Consider the following 23,993-nt stretch of genomic DNA (forward strand, 5'->3'; position numbering starts at 1 on the left):
ATATATGGGTGTTTGCAACCCCAATGTACAGTATATTAATTCGTTGGATGTCACCTTTGTTGGGGCGGCGGGTGGGGTGACTGATGCAGTCTATTTTTTTTTGTTCCCTTCATTATTCAAATGTAATTATTATTTTGCAAATAAGCTGCCCCCCCCCCCCCCTGCTTCTCTTCACTCTGCATTGAAATTTGCTTATTATACAGCTTCTTCATTACCTGGCCATACAGTCCTCCCTTCCCGATCAGTATTCCCATGTCTTTGCAGTCCTCCCAGATGAGGCTCATGTCTTCAACAGGGAGAGGCTGGCAAGTCGTCTAAAACCAGGTCCAAGCAGAAGTATTTTGTAAAGCATTGTACACAGATGCAGGATTGTTCCTAATCGGTAATGTATTTACCCATTAAATGCAGAGAGGCCGGAAACCTTGCCATGAGCTTAATCATGGATTGCGGACATCTTCACAATACACTTTGACACTTTAAGTATGGAAAACTGTAAGAAGATCCTGAATGTTTCGACCCACTATCAAGGCCTTCACATTTAAAAACTGATTTATTGACAAAGTATGTTACTTTGGTCACAGCAGAATTTTTTAGATGCTAAATAAAAGGGGGGGGAAAATATATGGACCAAAGCACCTAATTTTAGATCATCCATATTATATTACATAGTAGATGAGGTTGAAAAAAAGACATGCGTCCAAGTTCAACCTATGCTAAATTTGGACAACGAATACGTTATTCTTTATTGGTTCTTACAGTATATTGATCCAGAGGAAGGCAAACAAAAAACCACAGTGACATCATTAGATGATATATCTCATAAGGGGAAAAATAAATTCCTTCCTGACTGTAAGAACTGGCAATCAGATTACTCCCTGGACCAACCTTCTTCTCATGTTTACTTATTTGCTATATCCCTGTATACCTTTCCAACTTTTTTTTTTTAACAAATTTATTGTATCTGCCATTACAGTCTCCATAGGTAATGAATTCCACATTTTAACTGCACTTACTATAAAGAACCCTTTCCTTTGTTGCTTGTGAAATCTCTTTTCCTCCAACCTAAAGGGATGACCCTGTGTCCTTTGTACTGCCCTTGGGTTGAATAGTTATTTTGTCCCTGAATATATTTGTATATAGTTATCATATCCCATCTTAGATGCCTCTTTTCTAATGTAAATAAATCTAATTTAGCTAGCATATTATAAGTTAGATTGTCCATGGCTCTTCTCTGTACTCTAGTTCCATAATGTCTTTTCTAAGGTGTGGTGCCCAAAATTGTACTTCATATTCAAGGTGTGGTCTTACTAATGCTTTATAAAGGGGCATAATTATGTTTACTTCCCTTCCATCCATTGCTCGTTTAATGCAAGGTAAGACCTTGTTTGCCTTTGCAGTTATGCATGACTTTGGGCACTATTGCTAAGCCTGCTGTCTACAAGCACTCCTAAATCCTTCTCCATCAAGGATTCCCCTAACCTCATCTGCCATTTTCCTGCCCAAGTTTCCAGTCTCCAAGTCCTTCGGAGAGAAATTATATCCTGCTCTGATTTCACTACCTTACACAATTTAGTGTCACCAGCAAACATGTAGATTTAATGAAAACACAAATTAATCAAAAAACATGCAACGTCACAAATATACAACATAAACATATAGGTATAATCACATATAACGTGTGTGAAGGAACGATATACAAGGGAGACAAGTGGTAAAAAAAATGGGGATGGGGTGGGGGCAAAACAGCACAAAAAGGGGGGGTAAGTGGGTATATAGGGGGGCAACGTTTCGGGAATTAACCCGTTTGTAGCTGGTGATAGCAGCAGGCACATTTGAGCATATCCCTGTGGACTGTGGACTGACTGGTTTGCATGTTGCTAATTTACTTTATAGATTATCTGAACGCTTAGACCTGCATTTATTCTGGTGTTGCTGGATACACTGTTCCTTTTTTGCCTTTTTCTTCTGACAATTGAGATCTGACCCAGGTTTAGTGGAGGACTGTATTGTTAGTAGGTTCAGGGATATTGCATCTTTTGACTTAGATATTATATATCACAGGATTAGTCGAGTTTTTTCTTGTTTTTATTTTGGGCATTTACAGGTGCATGTGGGTTTAGGGGCTAGAGAAGTACCCTTTGTCCCTCAGGGACATAGGGGAACGGGCCTGACGAAGGGTTAATTCCCGAAACGTTGCCCCCCTGTACTCCCCCTATATACCCACTTACCCCCCCTTTTTGTGCTGTTTTGCTCCCACCCCGACACACACACTATCCCCATTTTTTTCCACTTGTCTCCCTTGTATATCCTTCCTTCACACACGTTATATGTGATAATACCTATATGTTTATGTTGTATATTTGTGACGTTGCATGTTTTTTGATTCATTTGTGTTTTCATTAAAATGTACTTATTGGTTGCATACTAGTGATTTTCAATTTTTCCATTTAGGGAGTGCTAGACTATTTCATTATTGTGTATTGTGTTTGAGAGGGTTTGGGTCCTCTCTTGTCCACGGCACCCCGCATTATATATCTACTCTCTATTGTGAGTGCTGTTTATAATTTTGTGTTACATTAAATGTAATAGTTTGGCTATTACTAGACTTAGCTCCTTAAGAACTCTTGGGTGTATGCAATCGGGGTCAGTGCCTTATTTACTTTAATTTTATCAAGCCACCTATTAACTTCTTCCTAAGTTAACCAATTGTTCATTAATATGGAGGTTGTGGTTTCCTTCTGCGGCACTACTATTGAAACTGATTCTTAAACACACAGAGTTAAAGATTTTGTTTAATTCCTCTGCTTTTTCCTTATCTCCAATAATCTGCCTGCCGGTCTCACACTGTTATTGTTTATCATATGCCTCTAGTGCTTTAGTGCTGTGCATATTGCTCTCCTGACAATCCATTGGAGTCCCCTCCAGTCCTGAAGGCTATACTGGGTATCTGTGTGTTTGTTAACTTTGTCCAGCTGGTCTCAGCTGTTTGGGAGGTTGGCCCCTCCCTCCCAGGTTTAAAGCTCGCCCCATCCCACTTTCCATGTGCACAGGTCTTTGCATGCAGCGGATTGCGACAGATCTAATACAGAGTATTCTTCCTGGTATTGTCCAGGTAAATACGAATTTCAATCAGATTTAGAACCATGCAGCTGATTATGACAGGCCAATTATGATAATTCTTCCTAGTATTGTACAGGTTAGTAAGAATTGTAATCAGTGTTAGGACCTGTGAATTATGGTCATGCATTGGAGGGGCTCACAGGCTTACACTACTTGGCCAAAGTGTTAAACTAAATTACCCTTTTATTCAAGAGATATAGAGGTATTTCACTGTATTTTTGCCATTGGATGCAGCACTGGGCTCTGTATTTGTAGTATAAAGATAATTACCTTGTCTTTAACCATTTCTATCCCAATCATTAGTCCCTTGCCACGAACATCTCCAACAATTTCAAAGTCATCCCGCAGTTTTGCAAACTCCAGCAACAGGTAGGTTCCTACCAATTGACTGTTGTTCTGCAAGCCGTCCTCCTCAATGGCCTGGTCAGCAGTTGAATTAAAAAAATTAATCATGAAAGTGGAAATGACATAACATGTAACACAATAAGAGAATAGAATCTCCATATATCTTTGTCTGTTTAAGGCAGTCCCACAGATTTATGACAAGTCAGAAACCCCTAATATTGTATTTTAACTTCAAACTGTAGCTCATTAACCATTGAAGCACCAGATTGACCAAAATACATAATTTCTCATGATATCATGACAAGATGTAGCCCCAGCTCGGTATCTGCAGTGATCGCCTTGCAGGGGGGGGTCCATGCTTCTGAATGGGAAGGGTTAAACCTCTGGTGCCGCGATCAGTGCGGTGGTGGCACGGCAGACAGTAAGTCTTGCTTTATCTGTAGTTACACGGTTATCGATCATGTTGTCCCATTAGACACCCTGGAAAGTTACTTTGCCTTTATCAGCATTTCTCTGGCCTTCAAAATATATCTACATTTGTAGTCATTTCTGCTCCCCTTGACCTGCACGTGAAATACATGCACAGCAATCTTACATCAAGTACTGCAGAGCCCACGGCACACGCCATGGGATTCCCTCCAAATGTGTTGAAGTGTTGTGCGCGGGCAAAGGAGTTTGCAATCTCTGAAACAAGAAATACAAACCGATCAGGCTGACGGCTTCTATCACGGGGGGCCAACTCCAGCCCTCAAGTGTTACCAACAGGTCAGGTTTTTAGGGTATCCCTGCTGCAGCATGGGTGCGCAATCGGTGGCTCAGTCGAAGACAGACACTGATTGAGCCACCTGTGCTGAAGCAGAGATATCCTGAAAACCTGACCTGCTGGTAGCTCTTGAGGACTGGAGTAGGCCACCCCTTGTTCCAAAACATTAATCATAGGAGAAACTAAATGGTGCAGCTCTGGTAAAAAGTACTGTTTCCTTTCTCATTGCTAAATTCTCCTTACAACTCATATGTAGTCATTACACTCACGCAGGCCTGCACAACTCCAGTCCTCGAGGGCCGCAAACAGGCCAGGTTTTCAGGATATCCCTACTTCAGCACAGCTGGCTCAATTAGTGGCTCAGGCATACTGCTCAGTCATAGTGCTCAGTCATACTGAGCCACTAATTGAGCCAGCTGTGCTGAAGTAGGGATATCCTGAAAACCTGGCCTGTTTGCGGCCCTCGAGGACTGGAGTTGTGCCGGCCTGCATTACAGTGTCATTGTCTGTTATCGTGCTGTACTTTTTAGGGGACGAACATGAGTAGTTCTTGGATTAAGTGAGTGATCAGGGCCTCGCAGGTCTCTCAAGTGTGCTGTGCACTTCAACATGAAACCTTTGAGACTTCAGACGCCACTGTGCATACGAAAATATTAGATGTTGGTCCCCTAAAAAGTATCAGAAAAAATGGAGAGTGAACTCCTATGTTCCATATGCTAGACAATCATATGTTGAAGTATACAATCACTGTCCAGGTAGAGCCAAGGATTGGAGTCTCCAAGCAGGTATAAAATATAAAGGGCATATGATATAAGCATGGGGTGGTGTTTAAGTATCAAAATGTACAACAAATCTACACTTCTCCAGGACCAGTACGTTAAATTACATATTTATGGGGCTAAATCTAAATCATTGTTTCCTATTTACAATGTTGGTGATTATTTCCCCTTGAAGCAACTACCCCTTCTAAATGGTTAGAGCTATTATTTATATCAAATCTATGATGATGGTGATGTTGATATTTGTCTTTCTGGCTACTGGGAAATACAGTATATGTCAATTTCGGGTTGCCAATTCAATCTACAGTATGGCTGAAACCTGTTTTTTTTTTCAGGGAATATTATAGAAGATGGCGTGATACCAAAAATGAATAAAGAAAGTACAACCAGTAGTTTCCATGCATATTAACAAGTCTATAACTGGGTACCAATATGTTGTATACAATGTCTATTTTGTAGTGTGTAGTGGGGATTGCCACCCAAGAAAGCCTGAACCAAAAGGTGGGAGATCTTGAAATTAAAACTAAAAAATAAAAATGTTTTGTTTATAATTCATAAAATATTGGGCAGCCATCAAACATGGCCCCTTCTTTGAAGATAACGCTGCATGCTGCTAATGGACCCATGATCATTACTTGTTGCGGTGAATTTAAAGACCTGTTCATGTACTATATCATGAACAAGAGAAATAAAAAAACAAAAAACGCAACCACCATAGTGTATTATTATTAATGTACGTAAAAATAGTATAAAATCGGCATAAAAAAATGATGTATCTCTCACACAAACAACCATAAAATATGCACTTTGTTGAGTTACCTCCCTTGATGGATGAAGTAGCCAGGTTCCTACGAAACGCGTTTGGTTTCTTGTCCAGTTAACACGTTTTAATATTTGTGAAGGATTCATCCTTAGAACCTGTAATCCGGCGTTCAATTGACTGTGCCTGATGGGACGGCCGCCACGCCTGGCAATTTGACTGCATGTGACGTCCCGCGACATTCTACACAGGATTCTGGGGAACGGAGCAGACGCAGGTCCAAGCAACACGAATCCAGAGGACGGCAAAGATCGGAGTTATTTAAAAACTCAACAAATGTGAATCTGCTATGGTTGTTTGAGTGCGATACCTCAAGGTTTTATGCAGATTTAAACTGGTTTACATTAAATAATACACTATTGGTTGTGCTTTTGTGTGATGGGTTTTTTTCTAGATCACTCTCTGTCATGGAGGCCTTCTGAACCTTTTTGAAGAAGCAGCACCTATATCGGAACACTTACTGCATTTGACATTGTTGTGCTTTTTTACATTTTGTATCCATTTGCAAATGTTGTCCCATGTCGTGTCTGATAAATAGTATCAAATTGTAATTATAATTAAATATTCACTCTCACCTACGGTAATCACATCCTTAGTTCAATTTATTATCAACATAGTTATCACTTATGAGTTTTTGTGCGCACTTAGTCTAGTGTTAAAGGATAAATACTTGTTACAAAGTCACCACAGGAAACGTTTGTAGCACCTTTTCTTTATCAAACAGAGTCTACTAAGTACCTTGTGTTGTTATAACAGCTCCCATTGGAAATCCATTACCAATTCCTTTGGCCATTGTGACAATGTCCGGTATGACATCATGAGTTTGAAACCCCCAGAAATGGCTGCCTGTTCTTCCAAACCCAGTTTGAACCTTCGAAATCAAGAATACACACATTATTAAAATGATGAAAAAGTTAGGCAAAACGACACACTTTTTTCCAGCACCGGTTTCCTTCAGAAAATCCTCCTTAAAACAAATAAAATATGCACGTAATAAAGAGACAGCACAAACAGGAGTTCTTATGAAACATATGGCAAAAGGAAGCCGACATATGTAAAGTGATACAACATAAAAAGGGAAGAAGTATATTTCTGTAGAGTGTAAAAAGCATCAATGACAAAATGGTTTACAATCAGGCTTGAGTCATGTTTTGATCAGAAGATGCAACCAAATGATTCCTTTATTACGAGACTTGGGTTCTAACTGAAGAAATGTCACTAGCATATTTTAAGCCAATTGTTAGGAGTGCAGGAATTGTTCTTTGGTACCCCCCCTCCTCTCCTCCCGACTGGACAAACCAAGCACAGAGCGACGTTTCAGACCTACAGTACAGCTACATGGTCATTTATCAAGCTGCACTGCCGGCACTGTTGTTGCAGCCGCTCTCTTATAATGCGTTTGTGTGTATGCTTATTTTTTTACACACACATCTTTGTTCACACAACTAACAATATTTCCTGGCCTTTGAAACCAGCCTCATAAAAAACAAACACAAAATATCCTAAAGTGATTCACAAAAATCTATACAGTACGTGTGATAAGGTAAACCTACTTCATCTGCAATGCATAGTCCTCCTCGCTCTCGTATCAGCTGATATGCTTCTTTTAAATATCCTTTGGGATACTGCACAGCTCCTCCCACACCCTGCAAAACAAGATCAGGTGGCAGAAACCCCTGCAGCTGTAGAGGATGCTCACAAGGTGAAGGATTAATGGGGAGCCAGTCGTGAAAGTGTGATGCTACTGCGTGGTTTCAAAATGTATATATCCCTTTCTTTACTTGAGTCATCGACTGCAGTGAGGGGTTCTGGGAACTGACATGCAAATGAGCACACAGTATAATTATTGAAATGAATTAGACATGGTGTTACATGAATGAGGTGCTTTAATTCTGTTGCATCTGGAAATGAATATGCTACATTATAGTGTAGGACAGTGCATGACCACATACAGACCTTCACTGTCCAGTCCTATGACACCCTCTACCATGAAAGCCCCAAAGGTAATTAGCTATAGGGTGACATGGGACTGGGGATGACCCCTGATTGGTTAATGGGAAGCTGGTGAATAGGGCGGGAAAGGTGTAGGTTGTTAAAAGGTAGAGATGAGGCTGGTGTTTTGCAGGGTAAAAGAACAATGTTCTCAAATAGTGCTCCAAATGACCAGGGTTGATGGCAATATAAACAATCTTGATTGAAGAGCATTAATCAACGGTAGGTTTTAAAGAATAGTGAGTGCTGGGGTATGCAGGTGGGCGTACATAAAGGACATGTATATATAGTCCTGGTAAGTGGTGTAAGCAGAGATATATATAAACCCTACCACATCACTCCCAATAAGGACACAAGACCGCCTAAAGTCACCTGTATGGTACCTCCCAGTAATTGCAATATAGCAAACAAAACTCACGTAAACCATGCCCGTTTTTCTCCTGAATGTGCGTGCTTCTGCTGGGTGAAGTAGATATTCTGGTAGCCACAGGATGCGGTAGTGCAGAGCACAGCGAGAGGACAGGACTCCACAGGACAGCAGTGATGAAGGGTAAAAAAATATTCTTTATTGGCACATCATGGTGCAGACAAGTATGGGTGCAAGATCTCCTCCTCTTACGCGTTTCACGCCTATGTGGCGCTTCGTCAGAGAGTGAGTGTAAGTGTGCTGTGTTCCCCTTCTTATACCGAACTGATTGCCTTCAATAGCATTCAGCCGCCATAACCGGAAACCGGAAGTGACGCGGGTTCACCCAGAAAAAACGGAAGTGACGTGTCGCAATGTATGCGAAGTGCTGAGTTGTTTACAAACCAGCCATGTAGTCGTGGTGATTTTCACGTCATCTCCTCTGGTAAAGAAAAAATAAAGATAAAAACAAAAGGGAAGAACACAGCACATACACCTTGCAGGAATGTGTTTAAAATAATTTGTGCAAGGTATAGCAATAAAAACAAGTGTATGATATCAGCAGTATACAGAGGACCCCTAAGGGGTATATATATATCCTTATCGGAATGTGTATGTTATAAAACTTCACATGATAAGTATGTATTGGGCCAAACAAATTGACATTACTATGGATACAGTACATGAATAGAATATGTCACACCCAAAGATAATATCATATTGAATTAAGATATATAAGGGTGTGGGAGAGACAAAGTTTATGCAGATATATAATGTTTAAACATTACTATACATCATAAGCTATAATCATTGGTAAAACATAATCATTATATCAAAAAATGTTTAAGCTCCCAATCGGTATTTATACCCCCGGGTGATAATGACCAGAGGGTATAAATCCAAAACATTTCCCTTTGATTGAGTCTACTCTCCCTATTACCTCCCCTAGTATGTTTGGGGATATGTTCCAGGGTATTGAACGTAAATGTGTCAATTGAACCATGGGGGCACTCGGTGAAGTGTTTAGAAACAGGTAAGTTTAAATCATTCTTTTTAATTGATCGAAGATGTTCTGAAATTCTAATTTTCAGTGGACGAATCGTCCTACCTATGAAGATCTTGCCACAAGCACAATTCAGTTTATACACTACATAATTTGTTTTACATGTCATAAAGTGATTAATTTTATATTTTTTGCCTGTTACCTTACTAGTAATCTCTTTCAAAGGAGTAGCAAATTTACAATAGGTACAATCCCCGCATTTATGGAAACCTTTAGATCCATATAAACTTGGTGATACATGATAGCCAATTGTACTAGCTTTTTTGTACACAAATTTAGGAGGGTTTGACACAACAGCAGTCAGATCTTTATCTAGCTGTAAAATCCTCCAATGTTTTTCTATGATTTTTTTTTAATATGATTAGCCTGATTATTATAAGTTGTAATAAAAAGGGGGGTTTCCGAATTCTGATCAGAAACATGTTTGTGTTTCGTTTTTTTTCTGTGTTGGAGTTTTTAACAGATCATTACGTTCTTTTCTAATGGCATTCTCAAAGGCTGATGGAATGACATTCTCTGAGTATCCTCTCTTTCTGAATCTGTCATTTAGTATCTCTGATTCCTTCAAAAAAGACTCTTCAGTAGAACAGATTCTGCGCAGTCTGAGAAACTGTCCTGTTGGAATGCCACGAAGTAATGATTTTGGATGGCTGCTGTTGGCCCTGAGGAGGGAGTTGCGTGCATTAGATTTGCGATATATATTAGTTTGAATTTTACAATCAGTATCTATATACAAATTAATGTCTCAAAAATTTATATGATTAATATGAATCAATGACGTAAATTTTAAATTGAAAGTATTGTCGTTGAGATAATCAATGAAGTTCCCTAATGTAGAGTAATCTCCCCTCCATATCAGAATGAGATCGTCAATGTATCGACGGTAAAAAATAATATTTTGACGGAAGGGATTAGTGTCACCAAAAATGTGAATATTTTCCCAAAATCCCATAAATAAATTCGCATAAGAAGGTGCAAATACATACTTATCATGTGAAGTTTTATAACATACACATTCCGATAAGGATATATATACCCCTTAGGGGTCCTCTGTATACTGCTGATATCATACACTTGTTTTTATTGCTATACCTTGCACAAATTATTTTAAACACATTCCTGCAAGGTGTATGTGCTGTGTTCTTCCCTTTTGTTTTTATCTTTCTTTTTTCTTTACCAGAGGAGATGACGTGAAAATCACCACGACTACATGGTTGGTTTGTAAACAACTCAGCACTTCGCATACATTGCGACACGTCACTTCCGGTTTTTCTGGGTGAACCCGCGTCACTTCCGGTTTCCGGTTATGGCGGCTGAATGCTATTGAAGGCAATCAGTTCGGTATAAGAAGGGGAACACAGCACACTTACACTCACTCTCTGACGAAGCGCCACATAGGCGTGAAACGCGTAAGAGGAGGAGATCTTGCACCCATACCTGTCTGCACCATGATGTGCCAATAAAGAATATTTTTTTACCCTTCATGACTGCTGTCCTGTGGAGTCCTGTCCTCTCGCTGTGCTCTGCACTACCGCATCCTGTGGCTACCAGAGGCTGGTGTTTTGATTGGTTGAAGGTGTGTTGCTAGGCTAACGGGAAGGGGGAAACCATTGCCTGAGGAGCAATAGGTGGGGTGGAGTCAATTTTAGGCGGGAATTTGGTGATAGAAATAAAGTACAGAGGCAGCAAGGTATCACTCACCTGTGAAGAAGACTGGATCAAGTTACAGTAGCCACCCACCTCCCACCTGCTGTTAATGTATATGTTATATTCATTTAAAAAAAAATAATAATAATTTTAATGTGTGAGCATAGTCTCAGGAATGGTTTGGCTGTGATGGTAATTTAGGTTCCTGGCTGGGAGGCGGAGCCATTGTTAGTTATGAAATGTGTTTCTTTGGCTGGGAGGCGAGAGGTTAACTTCATTATGTCATGGTATGCGCTATGCATTGTTATGATGGTTTAATATATTGTTCTGCGACCTTATCAGCACCTTAAGTTTGTGTCTGGCGTAAGTTATTTCAATTAAGCGAAGTTTCGTTTAAAGAGGCAATCCAAGTAGGTCGTTTTTTCCCCATTACTTTTATTATTATTATTTTTTTTTACATAGGATTAAAGCAGGGGGTCTCCGGAGCTGAACCCCATTTATTTTATCTCTGGGGACCCACTGCTCCCCTAAAAACCTACATAGGGGGTGCCGGTAGCCGCTCTGGTTTGGCTAACAGGGCTCACATAATGGCCACTTTTCAAAGCTACCGCTCCCTGTGCCTCTCCTTAGGGTGACGAGATTTTGAAAATGAAAAACTGGGACACATAAAAAAAATTATTAATACAAACAAATGACATTACTAAAAAATGAATATTATTATGATATTTATCTAATAGTGTCACCGTTGATGCTGTATTATTCATTCTACCTCTTCCCATTCTCTCTCTACCTTCTCCCCCATTCCCTCTATCCCTCCCCTCCCCCATTTTCTCTCACATCCCCATTCTCTCTCTCCCTTCCGTCCCCCATTCTCTCCTTTTCCTACCCCATCCCACCCAGACTCTCCCTTGCCTCCACCCATTCTCTCCCCTCCTCCCCCCATTTTCTCTCTCTCCCTCATTCTCCGTTTTCTCTTTCCCCCTCCCTCGTCCATTCTCTCTCTCTCTCCACCCTCCTCCATTCTCTCTACCCCCCCTCCCATTCTCTCCGTGACCTGCACAGACTCACAGCCACTGACCTGCACAGACAAAGACTAACAAACACACACACGCTCTGAGGAGGAGCAGGGGGGGAGGAACTGTCTGGTCACCCTATGTCTGCAGGGATTTCTGCACAGACCCAATAATCCTGTCTGCAGACATTTCTACACAGGGCCAATAGTCCTGTGTGCAGACATTTCTACACAGGGCCAATAGTCCTGTGTGCAGGGATTTCTACACAGGGCCAATAGTCCTGTGTGCAGGGATTTCTGCACTGGGCCAATAGTCCTGTGTGCAGGTATTTCTGCACTGGGCCAATAGTCCTGTGTGCAGGGATTTCTGCACTGGGCCAATAGTCCTGAGTGCAGGGATTTCTGCACTGGGCCAATAGTCCTGTGTGCAGGGATTTCTGCACTGGGCCAATAGTCCTGTGTGCAGGGATTTCTGCACAGGCCAACAGTCCTGTGTGCAGGGATTTCTTCACGGACCCAATAGTCCTGTCTGCAGGGCACACACACACACACTCCTACCTTTCACTCTGAAGCATGGGGTGGAAACCATCTCGACTGGCAGCAGGCACCTCACTTCCGGCTCTCACTGCTGAGGCTCTGCTGACACTAACCCCGCCCCCACCCTCTGCAGTCAGACCGGCCTCCGCTCTCCTCCTGCTCTCCTCTCTGCCTGCACTCTTTGCTCTCTGATGGCCAAAACCGGAACAGCCACAAAAAAACGGAACATTTTAAAGAATGCGGGGCAGTTGGGACAGCCATTAAAAAACCGGGACAGCCATTAAGAAAGCGGGAGTGTTCCGGCTAAACCGGGACATCTGGTCACCCTGAAATTAACAGGGTTCAGCTCTGGAGACCTGCTGCTTCAAAACGATGTAAAAAGTAAGAAAATAAAACATGGCTTGGATTGTTCTTTTTAAAGGGTAATGCATCATACAGTTCCCATGCTCCTCTAATACAAAAGAAGGACACTCCCTGTTGGTTACTACTGGGAATAAGGAGGCAGAGGGGACAGGTACCACACAGACACACACACGTGATATACATCGTACGGTTATACAGACATATTTTAATCGTCAACGAGAGGAGATAAGTTGGATAACTCCTTATTCCTCTCCCCAAAAACCGCTGCGTCTCTAATCGCGTTTCTGCGTTGCAGGTTCTTGTGGTAGAAGTGATTAACACGTGAAAACACTGCAACTGTATTTCAATTATGTTTTTTGGTTATGATCGATGACATTTTTACCCCTAGTCGTAAACCCAACAAGAAGAAATGTTGCCTTTTTTTGTTACCTGAATCGGTTCAGCAATAAATGCCGCCATCTTCTTTGGTACACAAGTGTTTAGCGTTTCCTTTAACTGGTCAATGTATTTGTCATTCGCTTCACAGCAACCTGAGTCAAATACAACAATGAATAATGCAGCATGACAGTATATACAAGTCAAGTAGGGTCTACTATGGTCCCTATTTATTATGGCGAGAAGCTGGATAATGTCCAGCTAATAAATATTAACTTGCACTGAAGTGAAGACATCTAGCTGTATTGTTAAAAGAGGAGAGTCCAGAAAGCACGGCCATACACTGAAAAGGAGTATCGGATCACTCCTACAGGCCACAAAATTGTTGCATTGCAGAAGTACATGTGGAGGACGCTCCCTCTCCCCTGCGGACTGCGCCAATCCTGACATGGTCACACGGTTGCTTTTCGGGGGAGACAGAAGCCTGATAATATTATGACCTTTGCTTTTTTTTTCCTGCCAGCTTTTTCTGCTCTTTGTCATTCTGCCAGTGAATTACTCTGTATTATTAGAGTATGTTCTCACATTCTTATGGTGTCGAGCTACTTGTGGCTACATTGTTATTTTGATTCTGCAAAACTTTTTGTATTTCTATATGAGTATGATTGTTTTATATATATATATATATATTTTTTTGCTATAGTAGTAGTATATGTATAACTGTATTGTTAACTGTGTGGCTACGCTACTTTTTGCTATATTCAATTAGGCCTCATGCTCAAAAGTAAGGGGGTAGGTAAACTATTTAGGCAAGATGGACCAAATAATTAACATAACGCTGCATTAAAGCTGCAGTCAAAACAATATCCGACATGTTTTTTTTTTTTTTTTAATAAATCAGTTCTGTACTATGATGTACTATAATGTACAGCTTAACCCCGTTATAGCGCGGTCCTCGGGAGCCACCCGCGACCACCGCGTTATAAACGGGGTCGCGAAAAAAAATGGCCGCCGGAATTATTATTTTTTTTTTAAGTTTTTTTTTTGTGTGGTGGAACCGCGTCCGCCAGAGGTGGAAAGCTGAGAACTCTCCCAGCATTCCCAAGCCCGGTGGGGCAGCGGCAACAGCACGCAGCCCTTACCCGGCATCTTCCAGCTCTTCTCTCTGTCTTTGCTTCCATCTTGCGAGAGCAAGCTCCCTTAAAGAGACAGTGTGTCTCTCTGTGTGTGTGTGTATATTTGACTGTGTGAGACTGTGTGTGTCTGTGTCAGTGTCAGTGTGTGTGCTGTGCAGTGTGCAGTGTGCTGTGAATGTGTGCAGTGTGCAGTGTGCAGTGTGCAGTGTGCAGTGAGTGTTTTTTACATTCGGGGTCCACGCTCAAACCGCGTTATAGCGGATCGCGCTATAATGGGGTTGAGCTGTATTATAATGTTACAAGCATTTTTTGTTTCTATAGCAACCATTTAAAAAGTCACATCCCCTCAGGCTCTGGCACACCCCTTTTTGAGCCCTGCACTCTCTCTAGCTGTGCACCAATTGCATCTTGTGACTGTCTGGTCACATGATCTTCCCTATAGAAGAAAAAACGAGGCCGCTAACTCGCAAGAAGTACAAATGTATAATAAAGGTTTAATAAGTAGTAAATGTAAAATACTACCTTCCCGATGACCCCTAGACTTGAGGCAACTAATGGGGTGTCAGATTCCTGCTGCTCACCCGAAAGGATCTAACCTTGATCCTTTGGAATGATATACACAAAAAGATGGGGAGCGCTGGTTACAGAACTGGTAAACACCAACAACTAACAGATATTAAGATAGTGTAGATATAATTAATACTCACACGGCCAAGAACTGGTTTCTTTTGGTGTCCTTATCCCAATGTTCTCCCTAGGCAGCTATGGACAACTCTGGATATTTATCTGTGTGCAGCCCCCTCGCGGTCGCACACTCCCGACAGGAACAGCAGACAACGATGGAGTATATATTAAAAGCACACATTTATTAGATAACAAAAAAGTAACGAGAGAACTCACATGTAGGTCCTCATGCCACGGCTACAGTACTCTTCCAGCACACCGCAGTGCCTCTCTGCTCCTGCTCCCATGTCCGGTACTACAGTTGGAGCGCAGATGACACGCAGCTCTTGCCGAGAGAGTACGGCGGCCGTCCTGGGACAAAAACAGCACACTTGATAGAGCTACGCGTTTCGCTGTCGTAGCAGCTTCCTCTGGCTCGTTGATGATCAACCGCCGTACTCTCTCGGCAAGAGCTGCGTGTCATCTGCGCTCCAACTGTAGTACCGGACGCAGGTATACTCCATCGTTGTCTGCTGTTCCTGTCGGGAGTGTGCGACCGCGAGGGGGCTGCACACAGATAAATATCCAGAGTTGTCCATAGCTGCCTAGGGAGAACATTGGGATAAGGACACCAAAAGAAACCAGTTCTTTTATGTGTACTCACATATGGCCGTGCGAGCACATGATCTTCCCCACATAACTTTGCATCTTTGGTCCTCTTCTGCTGCACTGACAGCCATTTAGTGAACCCCGAGCTGAATTTTTGCCGATCGATCACAGGAGAACTTAGCTAATTACTTATCATTGTGCAGATTGCATTGATGCACATATTTAAAGGGGGGAAATAAAGCTTTTTAGGTAAACATCATATATGGCAAAATTAAAGATACTATCCTACATCTTTCCCCAAAATAATCTCAGAATCAAAGAATATTTTTTTAGTGCGATGATTACAAAACTTTTTACAGCACAGATTAATATGGTGAGCCACTGAGGCTAGTGCTCAAATGTTTCACAGAAGAGATGGGTCTAAAGTGATTTCCTGAGAGCTTGGAAGGTGGGAGCATGCCCTTCTGCTGAAAATGCCCTTTATCCCATCTTTATTGATCTGAAAAAAAAATCTACCGATTTGATATAAATTATAACGATTGGCACTTCATCAGGGAGGCTATATGATTGCGATATCCTCTTCCTGCTTGTTTAATCATCACCCTCCCAGTGAAGGGTGTGATATCATCAGAATAGAATTACAAATATCAGGTTTTAGCTGCCATGTGAAACATCATCCAATGATATCTCCTAAGGAGAAAAATAAATTCCTTTCTGACTCCAATAATAGCAATCAGATTTCTTATTAGAACAACATCCTTCCCATGTTTACTTATTAGGTATATCCCTGTATACCTTTCCTTTCTAAAAATATGATGTCCAAACTTTTTTTGAAGTTATCTATTGTATCTGCCATCACAGTCTCCATGAGTGATGAATTTCACCATTTTTTATTTACTGTCTGAACAGACCGAAGCGGGTTTATTACGGGCTGTATATCCATGCAACTGAGCCAATATGAGCACATAAATGAGCACATTTAAAACGCCTGGCATTCTGCACAATAACCTACTCACCAGGAGAACAGTTGCATGCCCTTATAGTTTGTACAGGAGAGTCTCTGCAATGACTTCCACCCCATATACCACGAAAAACATCAGGACACATTGTCTGGAAAAGAATCACAAACACACAGCATTAAAAGACTGCAAGAAACCACCGTCACGTAGCAGAATTGTGTGGTGGTTATGCTGCAATTGTGAGAAGGCACTCAGTCATTCAATTAATATATTTAATAATATTGTGTGGAGTATCAATGCAACTGCAACCAGTGAATACATAGGATTCTTTGGTCAAGCACGTGTTTACTGATAATATCATTTCAAAACTGTGAAGTCAATGCTTCACAACCCGCAGCAGCATCTTCTTCAGGATCAGCCATGAGACAAACTATTTTGTCCCTCTAAGGACACCGTACCAGCGAGCCTGACTCCACTTTGGGATTCTGCACTGTGTGCGCACAGATGCGGAAGTTACCATACCGGCAACAAGGAGTGAAACGGGACTGCCGCCGCAACGAGGTTTGGATCGAGACCGCCATTGCACTCAAGTTGTGTTACTCGGGCCATCCTGAGTGATATGTGTACCCTTAATACACTTACTGTGCCTGATAGACTGGGAGAGTGTGAGTGTTATTCCCTCCCTGTTCTGTCATTTATATTAATCAATGTTTAGCCATGTTCTCCTAATGTTTCCTTTTTGAGGAGAACTCCAGCCTGCAGTTCTACTAATCATCACAATTCACTGCATACGGTTATTAGGCCATTACTAATCGGCCACGAGTGCTATATACCATTTATTTGAGCACTGCACATGATTATTTATACACCTCATTTGCACCTTATTATCTGATTCACACAAGACAAACTATTAACTCTTAATCATTTTTCAAATTTAGACTGACGTGTTGCCCACAAGCCATGAAATGTAATTGTAAATAATACCTGTTAATTAAGTGCAATAACATTTCCAATCAATATCTTTAGTGAGAGCCTGGTGTTTTAGCCGCCTAGGCTGCATGTTCAATTAACCAATGATAAACTTCTAGAAGAACGTGCTCGGAATTCTTAAGAATGCCCATTAAAGGGTTATTCCGATGACTCTCGAAGGTAACTGTTATTTGTATTTATAATGTCATACGGAATGGGTAAAGATTATTACTGTAAGTAGTGCTATGCTATGACACCTTCCTGCACCAGAAGACACCTTATGGCAAGTTCTTATGACATAGCCATAACCCACCTTCTGTCTCTGTAAATGCCACCTGTGCTGAAGCAGGTACATCCATAAAACCTGGTCTGTTGATGGCCCTTGAGGACTGAGTTTGAGACCCCTGCCATATGGGTTATAGGAGTTACATACCAAACACCTGCCCCTCTAGATAAGGTGTTTGCCAATAACCAGGCAGAGGCTTAGCTCCGCCCCTTTTCTGCCTAGAGATACTGAGAGGGGAGACCAGGGATTGATCTCAATTGTAGATAGTAAAGTTGGGGTAGGATACCCCTTTATTATTTTCCTGAACAGGGAAGTGTCCTTTAAAGTCAGGCCACTGGTAAAGGAAGCTGGGGAAGTACAGGCTTCAACAGGGGAGACCAGTGTCCTTGAGGGGTATTGAACCGGACTGTCCTGTATTAGGACATTCTCTCCAGTAAAAAATAAGAGGTAATACTGGACATGTCTGTGTATACTGGTATTACCTATCTGTATTAGGACATTCTCTCCAGTAAAAAATAAGAGGTAATACTGGACATGTCTGTGTATACTGGTATTACCTATCTGGACATAGTGACCTGACCAGCTTGGGGGGGCCGCATGATTTTCTTGAGCAGGAAGAGAGCAGAGCGCTAGGGAGCTGGGCAGCTTTCTCCATCTTGATTGGCTGCATTTCTCAGCAGCAGCCAATCAGCAGGAGATGTCAGAAGCCTGAAGGTGGGGCCAAGGAGAGGAGGAAACAGCATGGAGCGAAGAGCTGAGAGGTGTGTGTGTCTCAATCGTGTGTGTGTGTGTGTGCATCTCGAGCGTGTGACACCGTTCACCATTGTGTCCAGTATTTTTGGAGAAGCCACCCTATCTGTAGCCCTGGGATTCATCTGATATCAGGATCATCAGAAGTTATGACCCAGTACCGTAAGTAGGATCCTGAGAGAACGAAGTGCCGTGCACATATGAAGTATCACCCCCTGTTACCCAGTATCTGAGTATAGTATGAGAGGGGAGAAGGGGAGAATACAGAGTAATGACCCCCTTATCCTATCACAGTGAGGAAGGAGATCCCCTGCTGGGACCCTGGAAAGATAGGGATGGTGAAGATCACAAGAAGCATGGTTAACCATGACATGAGTTAAAGAAAGCCAGATTCCATGTTAAAGCGATGTACTTTCTCAGGCCTGCAGTGATGCGGCTGTGGAAGAGTTGTACCTGTCTATAGTATGAAAAAAGACATGTTTAATAACTACAAAGTTCCTGGCGCCCACCCTTACCATCTGGATATATGCCCAGCCTGAGCGGATCAGCACCCCTGCCAAAAATAATGCACACCAAGTGGCCAACAACACAGACATCTATGTAAAGTCCCTTATAGCCAGGCAGGGAGGGTTACGCTACCGTTTCTATACAGAGGCTTAAAGTAAAACTTTCTAGTGCAAAGCATTAGTGCAGAGAAATTCTGCAATGTATTGCCATGTAAGAGCCACCGAAACGGTTCTGCAGGATCTGAAAAAAAAAACGGTAACCAGAAAACCTACCGTGTGGCAGCCAGAAAACCTACCGTGTGGCAGCCAGAAAACCTACCGCGTGGCAGCCAGAAAACCTACCGTGTGGCAGCCAGAAAACCTACCGTGTGGCAGCCAAAGCCGTTTGCAACCCCGTGTTTATAAAATCCAAGCGCCGTCAGACCCAGTGTGTACGGGCTGCTTCCATGGTAACCTCCCCTGTAAAGAGACAAGAATTCATTGGGATAATGAGCTGTACCAGGGGTTTTGGGAGCAGACCGGCGCTTACTTGCTTCTGAATACATTGCTAATTATTCAGGTACCAATGTGCAAATGTGGACAACAGAAGTACAATTCCTCCCACATTTGCTTGTAATTTACTAGTGACATTTTTACATTTAGAACCTAAGTCTGTGTAACAAAGGAGTAATTTGGTTGCATATTTGGATCAAACCATGATTCAAGCCTGACAACTGCACTGAATCACAATAAGCATTAGGCCTCGGCCAGGGTTCCTGCTGGCGTGCGGAGGCGCGCTGAGGCTCGGAAAGCGGGTGCTTTCCCTGGCCTTAGACAGTGCGCCGTCCGGGGGCGTGTTGGGGGCGTGTCGGCGGCCGGGCCAGTGACGTCATGGAGCTGGTTCGCCCTCATTGGGCGAACCGCTCACGTGACCGGCCCTGCGCTCCGGCGAGCGCTGAAATGTAAAATTCTGCTAAGACCTACGCTTTTGCTTGCTTGAGGAAGTGTAGGCGAGCCCTTACTAAAGCCGCTCTCATTGCGGCTGTAGGGGCTCACAAGTAAGTACAAGCACACCTCAGCACGGCGCGCTGACCATGCCCGAGGCCTTATGCTCCATTTATTTATCTCTCCTGTGCACTCTCACATTTTTCACCAAGTTTAGTCCATAGAACAGTAAGAAATTGCGTTTATTCAGTGTAGATTTCTGCTAGGTGAAGTTTATCATTAGCAGGCTTAAACCATGTTTTGATCAAAAGATGCAACCACATGCAGACAGCTTTCCCGGGGCCCAGGACTAAAGTTTCCACCGGGGCCCCCCACCCACATGTTGGAAGCCTTGCGAGAGCCCTGTTTTCTCTTACACCACCTCCCCATCTCACTCACACCTCCTCACTCTCTCACCCAATCACCCTTTCTTTCCCCCCCTCCCACCACCATGTATTTCCCCACAGAATAACCCCTCTCCTCAAATACACACACACACTATGCCCCACTCCCCAAATAAACACACAATTAATCCCCTCCCCAAATACACACACACACACACACAAAATAGGCTCCCTCTCCAAATACAAACACGTGCACACACACTAGGTCCCCTACCCAAATACAGACAGACACACACACACACACACACACACACACACACACACACACACACACACACACACACACACACACACACACACACACAATTACCCCCCTCCCCAAAACAAACACACACAGAATAGGCCCCCCTCACAAATACACACAATAACCCACTCCCCAAATACAGAGAGTGGTATAAGGGGAGTAGGGGGAATGGGGACTTACTTGGGGCCCTTGGGAGGGCCTGCTGGAGCAGCTTGGCAGTACACAGGAGAGCTCTGCAGGCCCACAGAGCCTAAGGCTTAGTCCATAGAGACTTAAGCCAGACGGAGGCGCGCTGAGGCTCAGGGAAAGCGGTGCTTTCCCTGGCATTAGAGCGAGCGCCGTCTGTGGGTGTGTCTGGGGGCGGGCCAGTGACGTCACGGAGCTGGTTCGCCCTCATTGGGCGAACCGCTCACGTGACCGACTCTGCGCTCCGGCAAGCGAAGAATCTTAACATTTGTTAAGACACACGCTTCCGCAGGCGTGCGGGAGCCCCTGCTAAAGCTGCTCTCATTGCGGCTGCAGGGGCTCAGTGCCGAGCAGTAGCGCGCCTAAGCGCTGACCATGCCCGAGGCCTAAGGGAGGGACTGATGGGCGGTGCCGAGGAAAGGGGAGGACCCTGCTTGCCTCCAGGAGGGGAGGGAGACAGATGGAAGGGGCCCAGGAAAGGGGAGGGCCCGGCTTGCCTCCAGGAGGCGAGGGACACAGATGGAAGGGGCCCAGGAAAGGGGAGGGCCTGGCTTGCCTCCAGGAGGCGAGGGAGACAGATGGAAGGGGCCCAGGAAAGGGGAGGGCCCGGCTTGCCTCCAGGAGGCGAGGGACACAGATGGAAGGGGCCCAGGAAAGGGGAGGGCCCGGCTTGCCTCCAGGAGGCGAGGGACACAGATGGAAGGGGCCCAGGAAAGGGGAGGGCCCGGCTTGCCTCCAGGAGGGGAGGGAGACACAGATGGAAGGGGCCCAGGAAAGGGGAGGGCCCGGCTTGCCTCCAGGAGGGGAGGGAGACACAGATGGAAGGGGCCCAGGAAAGGGGAGGGCCCGGCTTGCCTCCAGGAGGGGAGGGAGACACAGATGGAAGGGGCCCAGGAAAGGGGAGGGCCCGGCTTGCCTGCAGAGAGTAATCTGTGGGTTGCCGGTAGGGAGGCTGGGCTCCGTGCCTGGCCGGGCTCGGGACAGCAGTCCCAGTTGTCCCCCCCTCTCGGCGGCCCTGCCCACATGATTCCTTTGTCATTAGACTTCGGTTCTAATTTAAATATAGTAAATAAAAATACCACTTGTATGTCTCAGACAGCTCTGATATGAGGAAGGCAAATTAAGTAAGATTTCTCTTTCCGAACAAGTGGGCGCAGATAAGAAATGGGCAGAATTTAAGCATGCAAATTATTTTACGAATGGCGTCATTTTTGCAGAACGCAGACAGGGAAACCCCACAGGGGCGTTAACGTACAAAACAATGGCGAACTGAATTCAGACACATTTGCACATTTCTAGCAGTGATCAGATATGGGATTATTGGGACAGGGGTATCAAACACGGGCTACGCAAATGAAGCATTGCTCCAAAAATGATGCAAACTGCATCACTGACTCATGAAACTGCTCCTTTTGCAGGATTGGCACATCGCCGTGTTCATTAAGCCTTCGCTTGTTGATGCAATTTGATTCCAGCTGTACAATTCTGTGCGGTATGTAAATTGTATATGCAAATGAAGCAAAGAGAGAGAAATATGCCAATAACAAAAAAATATGTCATGTATTGAAATGATTTTATTTGCATATTTCCTAGGCATCTCGCTCTCTCTCTACCTGGCGAGATGTCACTTTGCAGAAAGCACTGCAGAAAATTCAGCAACAAGTACATTCAAATGAGATGTGACAATCGCAGGTTTTGTTGTGTCAAATAGCATGCTGTTTTCGGGCAACTTTAAATGAGCAATATCAAAGTTTAATGAATAGGTCCCAATGTATCAAGGTGCTATACGTCAGCTCTTTGCCAATGTGCATTTTGGGGAGTATGTATTATTTATTTATTTATAAAATGTCCTGGACATAGTTAAAATGACAAATAACACATAAATGAACAGGGTATACATTATATACAAGACATTGCATGCACAGTTAGAGAAGATGTATATTATAGGCTTATGTATAGAAGGGATTGGGGAAGAGATAGCCCGGGCAATATTATAATGAGCTGTATAATACAGTTTGTGCCTATATTAACTGGCAGACGTCTCCGTTACACCGGCCAGGTTTAGGTGGCGTTAACCTCCACTCACAAGAAATCTGCATGAAATGTAAGTAACGACATTAACAAGTTTCATACATTTGCAACCAGCAAAATATTGACACATATAAAATTTTATTCTCCATAACCAAGAGTACATGACACCATCTTGATACATATGCCCAGTACATCAATAATTCGCCGATATGAACATAAATTAAGGAAGAAGTTAACGATTAGAGTACTTAAGACATTTGTAATTCATACTGTATCTATCTATCTATCTATCTATCTATCTATCTATCTATCTATCTATCTATCACAGTATTTGTTCAGGGTATTAAAGTGTTTGTTAAAAAAAATTAAAAAAAAGAAGATCTTAGATCTTTAGTTAGATGCAGTTTGGAGGAATCCCAAATGTACAGTATAGTTCTTCTGGAACCAGGATCACATGTGGGATGAGAGTAAGTCCAGTAGTTTAACTCATCCCCTTTTGAGAGCACACAGAGTCCTTTTATTTTCTTCAACTTTAATGGGGGAGTCAAAAACAAATATAAAGGGTACTTGCAGATGGTAATGTGTGGTGAGAGAGTGCTTCTCTATGTGAAGGTGCTCTGTTTTGGGGGGACGGTAAAAAAGGATGGCCTTGCAGGGGTGTAATGGAGGAAGCATGTACTCACTAAGATAGCTAGTTAGATCTAAAGCACATGTTCCTGTGACAAGCAGGATGGGTCTAAGGACCAAAGTAACTGCTATAAAGGCAAGGGAGTAGGATTGAACCAATCTTCTATCTATGAGGATTGGTAGGTTGTCAGGGCAACCAACTAGAACTGTGTGAAGGGCAAATGTAGCAATAATGTTGCCTTTACACATGCAGCTAGCTGCTGGAACAGGGAGAATTACAGGCAGCTGAACAAGGGAGACAGGAATAGTCAAAATACTAACTGACAATGCAGAATATTGCGTTATAATGCAGATTATCACAGTGTTTCCATGGGATTCCGTGCAGATTATCACATATACCACCATCGGTAACAGTAATCTTTACTACATCTGTACATA

The 23,993-nt window shown here is 43.1% G+C and overlaps 1 protein-coding gene across 9 annotated transcripts in view; it reads right to left on the reverse strand.

The window, feature by feature from the left end:
- AGXT2 (alanine--glyoxylate aminotransferase 2) overlaps positions 1-23,993 on the reverse strand; it is a 66,061-nt gene that overhangs the window by 2,801 nt on the left and 39,267 nt on the right. For all 9 annotated transcript variants that reach the window (XM_075588007.1, XM_075588000.1, XM_075587952.1 and 6 more), the window contains 8 exons: positions 19,466-19,559; positions 16,647-16,740; positions 13,277-13,377; positions 7,381-7,473; positions 6,566-6,698; positions 4,061-4,149; positions 3,391-3,540; positions 216-314 (listed from right to left, as the gene is read on the reverse strand). In XM_075588007.1, coding sequence (XP_075444122.1) covers positions 216-314; positions 3,391-3,540; positions 4,061-4,149; positions 6,566-6,698; positions 7,381-7,473; positions 13,277-13,377; positions 16,647-16,740; positions 19,466-19,559 — 853 coding nt within the window. The remainder of the gene's footprint in view (positions 1-215; positions 315-3,390; positions 3,541-4,060; positions 4,150-6,565; positions 6,699-7,380; positions 7,474-13,276; positions 13,378-16,646; positions 16,741-19,465; positions 19,560-23,993) is intronic.

Source organism: Ascaphus truei, chromosome 1 (genome assembly GCF_040206685.1).
Source record: "Ascaphus truei isolate aAscTru1 chromosome 1, aAscTru1.hap1, whole genome shotgun sequence".
NCBI classification, from domain to species: domain Eukaryota; kingdom Metazoa; phylum Chordata; class Amphibia; order Anura; family Ascaphidae; genus Ascaphus; species Ascaphus truei.